This window comes from Cryptomeria japonica, chromosome 2, assembly GCF_030272615.1.
Source record: "Cryptomeria japonica chromosome 2, Sugi_1.0, whole genome shotgun sequence".
NCBI lineage: Eukaryota > Viridiplantae > Streptophyta > Pinopsida > Cupressales > Cupressaceae > Cryptomeria > Cryptomeria japonica.
Window position 1 is genome coordinate 637,803,384 of NC_081406.1, and position 16,084 is coordinate 637,819,467.

At 35.6% G+C, this 16,084-nt stretch overlaps 1 protein-coding gene across 3 annotated transcripts in view; it reads left to right on the top strand.

Annotated features, from left to right (window-relative positions):
• LOC131055405 (uncharacterized) overlaps positions 1-10,127 on the top strand; it is a 64,554-nt gene extending 54,427 nt beyond the window's left edge. For 2 of the 3 annotated variants that reach the window (XM_057989893.2, XM_057989874.2), the window contains one exon: positions 9,680-10,127. In XM_057989893.2, coding sequence (XP_057845876.1) covers positions 9,680-9,757 — 78 coding nt within the window. In that variant the 3' untranslated portion in view covers positions 9,758-10,127. Of the gene's footprint in view, positions 1-7,607 lie in introns of all 3 variants that reach the window. The other variant, XM_057989882.2, reaches the window with a different exon arrangement.
• Positions 10,128-16,084: the final 5,957 nt, after the last annotated feature.

Below are 16,084 nucleotides of genomic sequence, written 5' to 3' on the forward strand. Positions count from 1 at the left end.
GAAAGGTATGGCAAGATCCCCCTTGTCCAAATTTTGAATTTTGAATCGTCCTAGCCTCAATTTTGAATTTTGAATTTTGAATCTTGAATTCCAAAATTGCATCGTTATATTTAGGAAATGATAATTCAAAGATTTATCATGAGGTTTCCTAAATTTAATCTTTAATCTAGTCTATATTTCTATATTGCAAAATCTATTACTCATTATGAAATGTTGTGTAGGTGTCACGATGGCGACCCCGAAGGCAGGAGCATCTACCAGTCGTCCAACCCTCATGAAGGAGGATCAAAAGAACGATGAATTGGAGACCAAGATCGTGTCTAAATGGAGCAACATTGGAGATACCAACTTGGGAAACTTCAGTGTGAAGAAGTTTCGAGAGGTCCCTTACATTGGCAAGCCATCACCTGTCGCAAGAAGAATAATTGAAAGTGGCATTATCAAGGCGGTCGGCTTCCCTCCAGCAATCCAGTGCCATGAGTTGATGATCGAGTGTGCTCGCCATTATGATCCACAGTCCAGATCGATCGTGTCCAAGGAAGGAAACACTTTGGCTTATCTTTCAGAGGAGGCTATCAGTGAAGCTCTTCACCTGCCAGAACATAAAGATATGATCTATAAAAGCTTAGAAGGAGCCAGGTCCATGTACGAAGATGATCCAGACACTTGCTTGAGCATCATCAACAAGAATTGGTTACTCAAGAGTCGTCCTCGCCTGAGCAAGATTCCGAACACACCACATAGGATCGACTTCCAGGAAGAGTATAGAGATTTGATAACATTACTCAACCGAGTTACAGGGGCTCCTCAAGCCTTATATTTTGAGAAGTGGATGTTCTACTTCATCCAAGTGATAGTTCAAGGAAAAGGAACAATTCATTGGGCTAGAATGATTAGCCATTGCTTGGACGTGCAGTTAAGAAGACTGAAGGCTACCAAGTCTTTCTACATGAGTTCATACATCATATATGCCTTGATCAGGAGTTTTGAATATGCAGGATTACCTCACAGAGGAGTGATCGGAAGAGGGCCTGGGGAAGTCAGAGTTTGCGATTCCTATGTTCATTTGCATCATCCGCCAGGAAGTGACTACAAGTTAGTCAATGATACCTTCACGATGAACATCACCAGGACATTGCAAGGCGGGATTCACAATCGGCTATCTCAAGATGCACAAGAGCTTGTAAAGAGGTACGGTGCTTGGTTCATCCAATTTCAGAAGTTTACATATATTAGAGTTCATGGATGTCCTTCACCTCCCTATATGTTGCCGAGATATCCGACAGACAGAATAGTGTTACTTGAGGTAACTAGACAGTTGGCAGCCTATGCGAAGGCATTCAGACACAGGCATGGAAATGGAGTTCCTGTTCCTATCATACTAGGAAATTCAGTTGAGGTATGTCCTAATGCTCTAGCCATGGATGATGCAGAAAAGGAGTTAGCTTTATATTCATTTTCATTCTTTGCCATGAGAGAGAGTTTCGATCCTTATGGGTATATAGAAGAGACAGTCGGAAGGAAATACAGACATGAACCTCAGATAGAGGATTTTGTGATGAATCTCTCAGATGATCTTGAAGTGAAAAGAAAGATGCATTCCAGATTGCCTTTAAACTTCATCAGGAAATGCAAAATTTATAGAGTGGCCGACCAAGCCCAGGACAGTGGCAGACATCTCCAATCATCTTATGACCGAGAAAGCAAAGCAGTGAGGCTAGATTGGAATGAACCTGAAATTTTGGATCTAGATACCTTGATGGCTCCAGTTTTGTCTTGTACTCGCAGATGGGTTGATGTGCAACATCAAAAGTTGAGAGAGCAGGGCATATCTATGACTTTTACTTTGGAGGAAAGGCCAGGCGAAGGAGGAGCAAGTGTGAGTGAAGGTAATCCTAATCCCAGAAACACAAGCGAAGGCAACCTTCGAAGTGTAAGTGAAGGCAATCCTCATCCTAGAGGATCGAAGAGGAAAGAGAGACCTGAAAAAAGAGAATCCTCCAAGAAGAAGCAAGAGGCCAATAGAGATCGTTCATCCGGCACATCTTCTCGACAAGAGAAGAGGACACTTGAAATGGAGGAATCTATGGAATCAATGGTACAGAACGATAAACAGGAAGAAGGACAGGCACCTCAACGTTCATCAAGCCAAATCAATGAGCTACATGAAGACAAGAATAATGACGAAGTGACATCTCCTCTCAGAGAAGAAGAAATATTGCCTAAGGAGATACAGGTTAGAGAAATAAGATCTGCCATTCCAGATTGGTTGAAGGAGAGACTAACAAGGGTGATTGTGATCGAGGACGAAGATAATGTGATTGATTTAGAGAGCCTTGTTGGAAATTCTCAGGAAGTGACAAAAAAGAGGAAAGCCACTAAGATGTCCAAGATGATTAGAGATGAGACAGGATCCAGGAAATTACAGATAGCTACACCAGCATTGGACAAGTATGAAGGTGAAATCCTTGTAGAGGAATATGATGTAGAGACATTTGAGCTTGGTCCACTCACGGCCGAGCAGACGTTGGACGATGCTACTGATTCATTTGAGGCACTTAAGGACAAGCTTAGAGAAGAAATGGAAAAGAATAGAAAGCTTGAGTGAGAGGTCAGTGCTTGGAGAGGCTACTTTAGCCATCTCAATCAGCCTTTGAGGCGTCAGGATCCAGCAGTATCTCCTGCGCAGGCACTTCCCTTTGAATCAATTGGTGAGGCAGAGAGAGTCAGGAGTTTGGTCCAGCTTATGAGCTCTTGGATTGACAAATCCCATACAGTTGCTATTGAATTTGCAACAAGAATGATGCAGACTATTCATCAGGCTATTCAGGTTCTTGAGATCATCCACAACCTAGTGATAACTGTAGCTGCTTTTGCTCATACTAAGGATGTTATCATTCCTGTCCTGCAAGTAATCAGACAAACATCAAGGAAGGTCCTAACGCAAGAAAAGATAATGGATGGGGGACCTCATAGTTTACTCCAATGGTCAACTTTACTCCAGATGAAGGAAGTCCTTTTTGAGGACATCAGTAACAAATGCAATCAAGTTGAAGAGATTATCCATCCGATCCAGGACAAAGTGTTTGAAGTATTATGTACTATTCTTGGCAGGAGGATTGCAGTTGAGACAGATGTGGATTTGCAAGAATTAGAAGATAGAGTCAAGGTCATCTTTTGCAAAGATGAGAATGTTATTATAGATGAGCAACGGGATCAGATGTTTGCTACCATGCTCTTGATTGAGAAAATCAAAGAACTTGAACCTGGATGGGACACTGCTCTTCTCAAGGCTTTCGATCAGGTCATCCACTTGGAGGAACGAATGAGGAATCTTCCCGAGATTCCAATTGCTGAGATCGAAGGAATCGTGTCTAGATTCATTGCATATGCTAAGAAAGAGCATTGGAAAGGGAATAAGATTCTAGAAGAAAGGTTGTTATAGATGATGTGGCACCTTATTTTTCATTGGTCTATGTCTCCTAGGTTTTTGTGCCAAATTTAATATTTGGCTATGCATTTAATATTGTTCAATAAAAAGGGGGCTATTTGTAATAAACCCTAATTAGGGTTTAGGTGTCATAATCTTGGCCATTGATCTTCTTTTGATCTGGACCGTTCATTGTAATTGAGGATGCTATTTATACCCTCATTCATTTTCATTTTGATATATAGATAGATAGATATAGAATTCAGAGAGAGCAATAAGCCAATAAGAAATAGTTAGAGTTTTTGAGAAGCAAGTTATTTTGTAGCAAGATTGAGCTTTGAAGAAGGAATTTCAAACAATTGTTGTTTATGATGGCTTTGAGATCAATAAAATATTGAAGTTATGGTGTTTTATTGCAATTCTCGTGGTTATCTTCATGGTTGTTTACTTTCTTGAATCATTCTCAGTCAAAATAGTATTTAAGTTTGAAGGACTAAGTGTTGGGCTTGATCTTTGGTGAGATTCACATTCCAAACCACTAGCTTCTTACTGATTGTAGGAACGCCTTGTGTGGTCAACTGGATAGACTTGAATTACTTAAACCTTCAATCGTCATTGAACTTTGGATATGTGCCTTTGTGGTAGTGTTCATGATCCTTGATGAATTGAAAGATCATTTGTTACCTTAGAAGATCGCATCAATTTCAGTTGAGTTGTTATTTCATGGCAATATTGAAGTTGGTAGAATCTTACCAAGTCCTACCCGCATTGAGTCATTCTTAGGATTAGATTATAGTTTACCTCTTGCAAACCCTACTCTTTTGATCTTTTTTGGAATTCATTAGTATTAGGAAAATCTTGTTCCTGCAATCCGGATACGTAAGTCCCCTTGATGAAACAACAATCACAACGACCACTGGTGCTTATCCACACGTAGAGACCCTACATAAAAGAACATTGGAGTCACCCTGATTGATCCTTTTTTGCGACATCTTCAGCAATCAGAGACTTTATTCAAGAGAGGATAAGGTACCTTTGGGTATTTTATTCTGTGTATGATTGTGTACAAAATACATGTCAACAGGTGGCAAAAGTGTTTGTGATTTGCAGAAATTGTATGCTTATTCAAAATTCCTTGTAAGTGAGATCCCATATCATTAGCAGTTTTTTGGAATGAATATTTGCAACTTTATGCACTTAGACATGTAGCTCCTCATATTGTCCTCAAACTATGTTGCTGGTTTGTTGGCCTACAGGTCAAGATCCGGGTCCAGCCCAAATCCATTCTGGAAACTAGGTCGATTCCTCACCGTAGCGGTCCAGGGTTCTGTTATGTTGGTTTGGAGTTGGCCTGAACAAAAATGTAATGTCCCCTCTTTGGGATCATCTCATACTTCGCCCTAAATTCACAAATCAGAATGAAACAAGGGCAAAGTGTAGTTAGAGATATAATCTTGACTCAAGAATAAGATGAGATGTGCCTGTTTTCGAAACTTGTAACCAGATTAGACAAAAATGTAGATATAACTCCTAAAATACATTCCATTATAGGGTTGTGATATACACACACACACACACATTGATCTACACGACAAATATCAATAATTACACGGAGGCTCAACCATAACGAGGGTTGAGTTGGGAGACATGATGGAGTGTCCCAAGTGTCCTCTACCCTAGGCCCAATAGCAAGACCTTATCCTCTGTGGCCTCATGTGGTTCTTAACTGATGGTCTTCTATCATCATCATGAGGTGGTGTACCTAGTGAGGGCTTTATACTGTTCCCCTCCATCATATCAACCTCTCACCTCTTATGATTGATTCGCTTCAACAGTCGATCCATGTGGAGATAGTAGGGAAGCTACAATAGGGTGCCTTTGACCCTCAACCCTAGGACCAAGGTTAGGACCCTATCCTCCTTGGCCTCATGTGGTCCTTAACCGATGGTCCTTAACCATCATTGTGAGGCACCCTACCTAGTGAGGAGTCATCACTGTTCCCCCTCCTCTTCCCCAACATGATTGGTTATTGCACATAGATATTCACATTATTAAATACATGAGTGCTAATGCCTGATTTAGACCACTATCTATGCATAAGCATTCATATCTGCATACCAAAACATTTATATCTATATAAAATAGACACATATCTGCATAAAATAGACATTCATATCTGCGTACAACTGCCATGAATATATACATATTAGACATAAAGACGTATTCATGAAAAATATAATTATCTCCTCATACCACGATATAGAAAGAATGAATTCTAGATTTCGGCTGATTGCTTATATTCTTATTTCTGCCTGCTGATCGATGCCCTGTTCATTGGCGCTGGGACGATTCTTTATACTCCTCTTTGGCGCTGGAAGGTCATGTTCTTTCCCATGGGTTACAATGGCTGTGAAGAAGATGTCTTCTCATATATGACTGCTGCCTTTTCACTACCAATCCTTTGTGAACCGTTCCTGATTATTCCTTCTTTACAAATTATTAATTATGGATGGAATCGATCTTCTTTAAACTGATATTATCTATTAACTAACTGCTAGTTATGAATGTGATCGATCCTCTAACTGGTACTGTTAATGCGGGGCATGTCTGATTACAAAAGATAAGCAATATGTTACCCGAGTTATGAAATTGTGAAGTCTTACTCCGTAAGACAATTTCACATGCAAGTTTTTCTGTATGTGAAAGGGATATTAGATCGGGGATATGACAAAAAAATAGCACATTATAAATTTCTTCACGGTTGGGGCCCAGTGTCTTCTCTTCTCTCAGCCTTTCATGCTGTTGTTTGGCCTGAAGAATAGGTGGATTATAGGGTATATAGGTTTTCTGTGTGTCGTTTCAAGCTCCACTTGTTGCCTGCCTATGTGAATGACTTGTGGAGTTTGTGCTGGTTGGAGCTCTGTGCACCTCGTTGCGAACAGATCGGCGCAATAAATCATTTGGAGTTTTCCCCATTATTTATTCTGCTTTTAATGTTTTATCATAATGCAAGACCAAACTTCAAAGATATAGTTTTCGGTTAAGATAGCCCTCTTTATCAAGTTATTCATGAGTTATAGCTTTGAACTTTCATGTTAGATTTTATTTAAAATATTAATTTTAAAAATGCATATTGAATGTTTGTAAAAGTTTATTTTATAAATATGCATTTATAATTATAAATATTAGATAATGATATGATATGGATTATGTCGATGGGTTATGATTTTATTATTTTAATAAATTAATATTGAACAATAAACTTTGTGTATTATTTTAGGCTACAAACATTCATATGCTTATGATTTATATATATTTTTGTACAAATCCACCAAAACTGAAACCAACCTAAGGATGTCTTTGCCAAATCCACAAACCAAATTCCGGAGTTCAAACCTGAACCAGCAACACAAATGTATAGGATGAAGCATGAACAACAATGTTTTCATTCCACTTCAATTTAAGAGCTGCAAGTGCAAAGGTGGGGCATGGGAATTGACCTTACATTTGCATGTAATGCAAACGTGTCTAAAAGGTACAATTTCCTGTTTTGAGCCATTTGATGGAGTTGTGGGCTTTACTTGTGCATTTGCACATACTGCAAATGTACAATCAAATCCTATTTCCTCGTTTTGAATTAATATTGTCTTTTTCAACTTTCACATGAACATTTTTACTGACTCCAAATAACCAAATTCTTTCCTAAATAATTTGCCATTGAGACTCTTTGACATTAAGCGATTTTGCATTGAAAACCTGAAATTTGAGTGGAGCAAGTTTAGATGACAAAGGACTTTAATAAATGATTCAAAGCACTTGCACAACCTTCTAAAGTACCATTTCAACTGATGTATTTTAACTTGGAGGACGCAAAATTTAAAAAATGTCATGATCAAACTTTAAGGGCAACATATTAATGCTGAGGAACAAACAAAGACAATATTGTATTGAAATCAGAAGTCACTTGCATTGGCTTATCATTGAGAGGAAGAGAAGAAGTTTTCAAATTTTCACAGTGCATGTAAATGCTTTAGAATGCTTATGGAAAAAAAATACGTGCACATTTATTTCTAGAAGCATTGTAAATCAAGCTATACATTATATTCGATGTAGAAAGAGAAGAAAAATTGTTTAGAGAACTATGAAAAACGATTTATATTTATTTCTGAACTTGCAGCGAGCTATATTTTGGACAGAATGTTTGCTTAGCAAATGAGTCCTGGAATCATGAGGAATATCCATGAATTGGAGTGGTAAATGAGAGTGTTAGAGGGCTTGAAAATCCAGTAAGGAATATGCATGAATTGAAGTGGAAAATGAGAGAGTTGGAGGCCTTGAAAAATCCAGTATTATTGTAAAACATTTGATATCGTGAAGACATCATAGAATTAGCTATTGTATGTGCAAGTAGTATCAGAAAACATTTGGTATCCTGAAGATATCATAGAATTAGCTACCACATGTGAAAGCTAAGTGATCTAGAAAATTTCCTACATGATGAATGGCATTGTATGTAAGGTTTTTGATTCATGTAAGAACCAAGAAGCATTTTTGTATGCTTTGGTACAATTGGCAACCAGCAATAAACAATCTTGCAAGGGGTTGGATTTCATGGAAGCAGATTATTGTAAAACATTTGATATCGTGAAGACATCATAGAATTTGCTATTGTATGTGCAAGTATTATTAGAATTTATCTGGTATCCTGAAGATATCATAGAATTAGCTATTGTATGTGAAAGCTAGGCGATTTAGAAAATTTTCTACATGATGAATGACAATTTTATGTAAAGTTTTTGATTCATATAAGAACTAAGAAGCATTTTTGTATGCTTTGGTACAATTTGCAACTAGCAATAAACAATCTTGCAAGGGATTGGATTTTATGGAAGCGGATGGTGTTTATTCATACTATTTTTATCTTTGCGAGTTTCTCAAAATTTGGACTTTCCACAACCTAAAACATAGAAAAATGGAGTATTTGGCGATTGTTCTTGAAGATTTATTTCTATTATCATTTTAGTCGGATGGGAAGAGTTTAAAGAATAAGGATGCTGCTGCAAACATAAACTTTTAGCCTCTCGTTTCTTGAAAGGAGTCAGTTTGCAAGAATGCTATTGCTTGTTAACTGAGATTTACTTTTTGATTCTTGTTTAATATCATGTTTCTGTTGGTTCATGTTGTGTGGGGAGATTCCTGCAATCTAAGCATAGATTGATAATTGATTGTAGTAGTTACTAAGCTGGGTAGCTTCTCCATGATTTTGACCTGATAGAAATTCTTTCGTATTTGGCAACATAGAATTTGGAGACACTGAAATATGCTCGAAGCAACCTTAGTTGAAAATCTAGATTTAGTCTTAGGCTGTGTAAATGAATAGGAAAAAATTACTATTTGTAAATTTGTTATGTATGACTAGTGACTAGTGACTACAGAATAATAGATTCAGGCTTGGAATTAGGAAAGGGCGGGCAGGTCCTCATGCAGCTGCTTAAATGAAATTATTAATAATGTTTCATGCAAATAAAATTTAAAGGCAAATTTAAAGGCAAATAAAAAGTAGAGAAAAAAAATGGCAAAGCCATGGGTCATTTTTCTCAATAAGCAGTTGCTGCTTATTTCCAGCTCCTTTTTTCTACATCCTATTTTCAATTGTTAAGCAGCAGTTGCTCCACAAAAGTAGGAAAAGATTCCAAATTTTTCTTTTCCTGATTAAAAAATTATATGGGGACACTCTCATTATTTTTTTAAAGCAGAAAATAGACTTAAGCAGCTGCATGGGGACATGGGTTAATAGCAAAATCTTGTCACGTGATTATTAATTGAACTGTTGCTATACGATATGAAAAGGTGTTGTAAGCAATAAAAATCTTGGATGGTTTCACAATTTTTCATTTCAGAGGAAGCGAACTTTGGAGACACAGGAAGCAATTGCAAGAATTTTGAGTTAGCAATCAACAAATTATTAAATTATGCTAATAAATAATTACTTACCAACTATTGAAGAAATTCTCATAAATGTATTAACAACTACACCGGAAAATATGTAAGGATCAATGGGAGGGTTAAACAGTACTATGCTTGTGACGTATTTATGGAAGGCTTAGTGGCATTGTAACAATCTTGTGTGCATTTTAAAATTAGAAGATTAAGGGGGTGCAAGGCTTAGACATTGAATAATTCTGTTTCATTTCAAGTAAAGTATATTGTATCTGGCTAATACCATTGGTTTTTATGCTTGTCCTGCAGAGAAAATTGATTTTACGATTCACACACAAGTACAGGCTAGGATTATGGAGACCAAGGGCGGTTGATTTAAAAAAGTAGACCCTCTTTAGTTACTGTGATGCTTTTCTACTTCGCAACCTCGTCATGAAAGAACATAGAAAAGGAATCATATTAGTATTAAGTTGGGTGAGCATAGGTCTCTTCCTGAAGACATGAAGAAATTAAGATCACGTAGTCCCTCGCATTTCATTACTTGAAGTGAGGAATTTATGTATCAGAGGTTTTCAGGGTTTGTTATTTTTCATTTTGGTTTTACCTCTACAATTTGAAATGACATCAGTTGCCTCGTCTATAACTCAATTTTAGAGTGGTGGACTTATAAATTCCATAACTAGAGCAGTAATGTATTTAACTATTTAAATGGTTTTTGCTAATGGGTATTAGAATTCCATGGAAAATAATATTTTAATGTCTGCTTCTCTATAAAGGTCATATTAGTGTAGTTTAATGGGGTTTTAGAAGGGCCAAATTGCACCCCTTATGTTTGAATGACTTTCATCATAAGAAACAAGCTTCTTTTTTACCTATCAAATTCCAATTTGCATGTAAATATATCCGCTAGGTTTGTTGGTTTGCTATTCACCAATACTAATAATGTAATGAGTTTCATCATCTTAAGAAAAAGGCAGAGGAGCAGTGAGGATCAATAATATGGTCACCTGAGCATCAAATTATTATTTTTTAAGTGCTTTTCCCCACTACACTCCAAAGAAAAGTAGGCAGCCATGATAAATGTCCTAATTTGCTTTTTAACTTTGTTTAGTTCGTTTGATGTAAGACATTGGGACTTCATATGGTTTTTTGTCAAATGGTTCCACTTGGACTATAACCCTTTCATTTTGTATGCCATGTATTGTTTGATCATGCATATAGCAAGTTAGGGGTGTTTGCAATGTGGTTACTTTAGTTACAACATGCGCATGAGGGCTACTAATTACATAAGTATGTTAATAGCATCTCAACACAAGATCACCTCATGCATGTTAAGAGCGTCTTCTCTATTGCCTTGTTTTGTAGGTTGTTTTAAGAGATTCCTAAAATAAATATGAGCACATTGAGATTTAAGCATTCAAAAAAATATATTTTTCCTTTTGTTGCATTCAAATTAGTCATATAAGGCTTGATCAATGAAGGTTTTCATATGAGATCTGCCTTAGGGATTCTATAGGGATTCTATAGGTAGTTGATGTTTTTGGAGTACTTTAGGTCAAATTTGATCCTACTATCATGTTTAGAAGATCCAAATTTTTATCGATCACTTGTGAGTTTGTCCAAATCAAATTACTTGCTTGCAACTTTTAAGAAATCTTCTTCTCTTGATCATAGAGATCGTATTGTTGCAAAATATTCCTTGCACATGCATCATTATTGAACAATTTTTTAAAAAATTAAAAATTACATTATTTTTTTAATATTCAAAGGGCACTTAGGGTACCTAACTTGTAGACCTATTTAAGGTGGTTGCAGATTTGTGTCAAAGGGTTTCCTCGAGAAACATAAGTGGGTGACAACCATTGGCTCTACCATCAAGAACCTTTATTATCACTAGTACCACCACTAGTGCACTAGTGTGTCCAACCCTCCATTGGGACAATGCTTCCAACATCTAGCTTGATATCCAAAACAATAAACCGAACAGTTTTGGGCATCCTCAATATCATATATTTGATTGAATTAGGTTTCTTGCTAGCAAAGAGCAGTTTTGGAAATGACTACAAAGGTTTTAGGGTATAGTAGGGATAGTGTTCTTTGGCTTTAAGAGATTCCTAAAGCAAATATGAGCTCACCATCGAGATTAAAACATTTGTAGAATATTTTTTATCTTTTGTTGCATTGAAAATGGTCATATAAAGTAAGGTTAGTGAAGGTTTGCGTATGACATTTGTTTAAGAGATTTTGTAGGTAGTTGATATCTTGCAGTATTTTGGATTGAATTTGATCCTACTATCATGTTTAGAAAACACAAAATTTTATGGATCAATTGTCAATTTGTCCAAATCGAAGCGCACTTTGTTGGCAACTTTTAAGAAATTTGATCATATAGGTCATATTGTCACAACAAATTCCTTGCACATGCATCATTATTGTATGTAGATTTTAAGTTTTTTTGAATTTAATTAAAAAATTAACATTTTTTTAATTTATTCAAAGGGCACATGGGACACTTGACACTTGCACCCAACAACTAATCTCCATACAAAATGGCATTGTAAAAGAACTCCTAGATATGCAAAACATTGAGTTTTTTTGTTCGATTTTTTGTGTTTTTATAGCAACGACGATGCAAATCATGAAGATTAAGCTATTGAAAATTTTGCGAAATTTCGTTGTGTTTTGTGGATTTTAGAAATTGTATGGAGTGTTGTTTTGTATGGGGATTAGCCACGTCCACACTTGCAGATTTGTTTGAGGTGCTTGCAAATTTGTATCAAAGAGTTTGAAACCCTTGACAACACTACATAAATGAGTGACAACCAATTGACATTGCCATTGACAATTTTTATTACCACTAATCAACACTTCTAACATGCAGCCTAATAGTCAAAACAACACAACAAATAGATTTGACATCTTCAAAACCATTTGCTTGGGTTTCTTGCTAGTAGATAACAAATAGATTTGGCATCTTCAAAACCATTTGCTTGAAGTGGGTTTCTTGCTAGTAGATAGCAGTTTTGATAACGACTACAAAGGTTTTAGGGTATGAAGTTTGGTATTATTTTTTTAAACACTTTTACCTACCTAAGAAAACAAGGTAGCCATGAGAATTGTCTGTCAGTTAAATTTTAACTTTTGTTTGTTTAGTTCTTTTGTAAGATTTTGCCTTCATATGGTTTCTTGTCAAATGGTTCCACTTAGCATTAACCCTTTCATTTTGTATGTCAGTTTGATCATGCATAAAGCCAGTTAGGGGTATTTGCAATAAGCTACAACATTAATATTACCTATTTTTAGAAGAATATACGTAAAGTATGTCGAAAGATATCATATTTGTTCATTGTTCTACTAAAAAAAATATTATATTATTATATTGTAACTAATATTAAATTATTATTAAGATATGATTATATTATTTTGTTTTAATATATTCTTGTTATTACATTTATATTTTTTATATTTCCATTAAAATTTTTACAAGAAAAAAAAAACGTTTAATACTAAATTATTATTATATTATTATATTTTCATATTTCTATTACTCTTAACCAAAGCAAAAAAAGCTATTATGACTATATTATTATTATTATTATGTTATCATATTGTTATATTTTGATTTTATATTCGCTTTTTTTTTTTTTTTTTTTCTCTCTCAGTGGAGTTATGAACTAGTGAGACCACAATGGGAAGCCCCATCTTGAAGATCAGATCGAAGCATTATCACCTGTCTTCCTTATTCGTGTTCTCTTCTACCTTATTCTCCTTTGTCCCCCTCCTTCATCCTCTTCTTTGACTCCTCCCCTATGTCACCCCATCTCTTTCCTTCTCTCCTCCTCCACTCCTACTTTCTGCTCTCCTCTTTTTTTTCTCTGATTGATAAACACTTTTGACTGGAGTTATGAACTAATGAGACCACAATGAAAGGACCATCTCTATGATCACATCGAAGCATTATCACCTCTCTCTTCCTTCTTCCTCTTCTCTTCTACCTTATTCTCCTTTGTCCCCCTCCTTCCTCCTCTTCTTTGACTCCTCTCTTATGTCACCCCATCTCTTCTTCTGTCCTCCTCCACTCCGACTTTCTGCCTCCTCCATCACCCCTTCTTTGCTCTCCGTCTACCTCCACTTGCCGCTGTCTCTTCTGCATTCCTCCTTCGAATCCCACACCTCTCCTACACACTCTAGCGGGTCACCTCCCTTCGTGAATCTTCTTCTCCCTCCGTACATCGTGCCAGGACTTCCACCATGACTGCTTGCATGACATTACTGTTCTGTCCTTACCGTCTAGTCTTCACCTCCTTCCTTCGTCCCCTATCGACATACCTCTCTTTTCATGTCGCTCTTGAGTCTCCTTACTTCCCTCCTTCCATCCTTTCGTCAAACGCCAATGATCTCCATCAAATATCGACTTGGGTGAGGGTCGAACCATGGATGCAGCATCAACAATGCACTTGTAACTATCGTTGTACGATGGGGTCAACCTCATATTAGTTCTTATTCTTATCCGGAACAATTTCAATCCACTACAATTAATAATATTTTTCTAATCTATTATTATACTGTTATTATATTATATTATATATTTATACTGTTATTATACTGTTATATATATATATTAACGTACTAATCTTGTAATAAAAATAATATTAAAATGAAAAATAATAATAAAATGATTTTTTATTTTTCATGCATTTTAAGTTTCACAAACATGACAACTTAAATGCTTCTAGTTTTTATTGTCGAACATTTTTGCATCTATATGTGAATGTAATACGTCTTTGGCGTAATTACTCATGTACGTCAAGAGCATCTCTTCTATGACTTTTGTTTGTAGGTTGTTTTAAGATGTTCCTAAAGCAATTTTGAGCTCACCATTGAGATTAAAGCATTTGAAAAAATATATCTTTTGTTGTGTTCAAAATGGTCATATAAAATGAGATCAACAAAGCTTTTCATGTAAGATTTTCTTGAGAGATTATATGCAGTTGATATATTGGAGTACTTTGGGTCAATTTTGATACTTTCATCATGTCTAGAAGACCCAAAAATTTTCAGATCAATTGTCAATTTGGCCAAATCGAAGCGTTGTGCTTTCAACTTTTAAGAAATTTATTTTCTCTTGATCAAATAGATCTATTGTCGCAAAAAGCTCCTTGCACATGCATTATTATTGTACATTTTTTTTTTTGAATTTAAATTAAAAAAATTAACCTTTTTTAATATTCAAAGGACACATATGGTACCCAACACTTGTAGACCTATTTGAGGTGCTTGCAGATTTGTATCAATGGGTTGGAAACCCTCCACGCTACTACATTCTTTCTTAATTTAAATTTAAAAAAAATATTTTTTAATAACCAAAGGATAGATAAGATGCCAAATACTTGCAAACTTGTTTGAGGTGCTTGCATATTTGTATCAGAGGGTTTGGAACCCTTGAGAACACTACATAAGTGGGTGACAATCATTGGTTCTGCCATCAACAACCTTTATTATCACCAGTGTTGCTAATCCCACTACTAGTGCACTAGTGTATCCAACCTTCCACTGGGACAACACTTCCAACATCTAGCTTGATAGCTAAAACCACAACCATATATTTGCTTCAATTGGGTTTCTTGCTACTAGATAGCAATTTTGACAATGACTACAAAGGTTTTAGGGTATAAATGTTGGTTTCGAGGGAAACTAATGATGATAGTTGAATGATTTGTGGCATTAGGGAATATTTTCTTATTTTTAGAATATTTTATTTGTTGACATCATTCTGCACCAATTGATGCCATCTTCTTTTCGCCCCAATTTGCCTTTTCCAACAAAGTTTTGATTTTTGTTGTTGAACTTCAAAAGCTTTGTTCTTGCCCAAATTTGTTTATTTTTTGATTTGAGAATAATTTTTAAAAAACTTCATAATGGTATGTATGGTTCTTTATCTTGTTTGGATATTTTAATAAATGTATATTTTCACAAGTGATGATAGTAATTTTCTTTTTGAGAATTTCGAAGGCTTTGTTCATCTCATACAATAACATTTTGGATGCAATTTTATTTGGAAGTGCATAATTTTTCATTGATATAGTTTAATTTATCTCATTCTCAATACAAAATATATTTTCAACTTTGTGGCTTAATTTAACATTTGCAATACATTGGGATCAAGGCCACCAAGGCACTTGCAATTGCACTAATTATGAATTGTCAAAAATTTGCAATTAATGGGGAGTTTTTTGCATTGGATATTTTATACGCCATGAATTGATATAGTTTTAATTTTTTGGGTTACATTTGCTTTCAATGCTTGTTTGGTTTCTTAATCTAACACAAGGAGATAAAATGAGTATTAAAAAAACATCATGCAATAAATAGATTGAAATATACAAAACTACAAGTCTTGGTGAGATAGATTCTTAAAGCATTTCAAGTGGGTCAAATTTTTGCCAATTCTTTATGAATTGGTTCTTGAGCCCACTACCTTTCAACAAAAAATTGCATGGAAGGACCAAATTGATTAATCTTTGGATTAATTTTGTGCAATGCCAACATTGACACTAGAACAACCATTGTTCGTATAGAGTCACTTCATGTTAAATGGAATAAATTCAGGAGATGTTTGAAGACTCAAATGTATCTCCATTCGTAGGTGATAATGTGATAGATAGTCTTATACCTCTTGCCAATTTTTGACCGTACCGTCATGATATAATTACA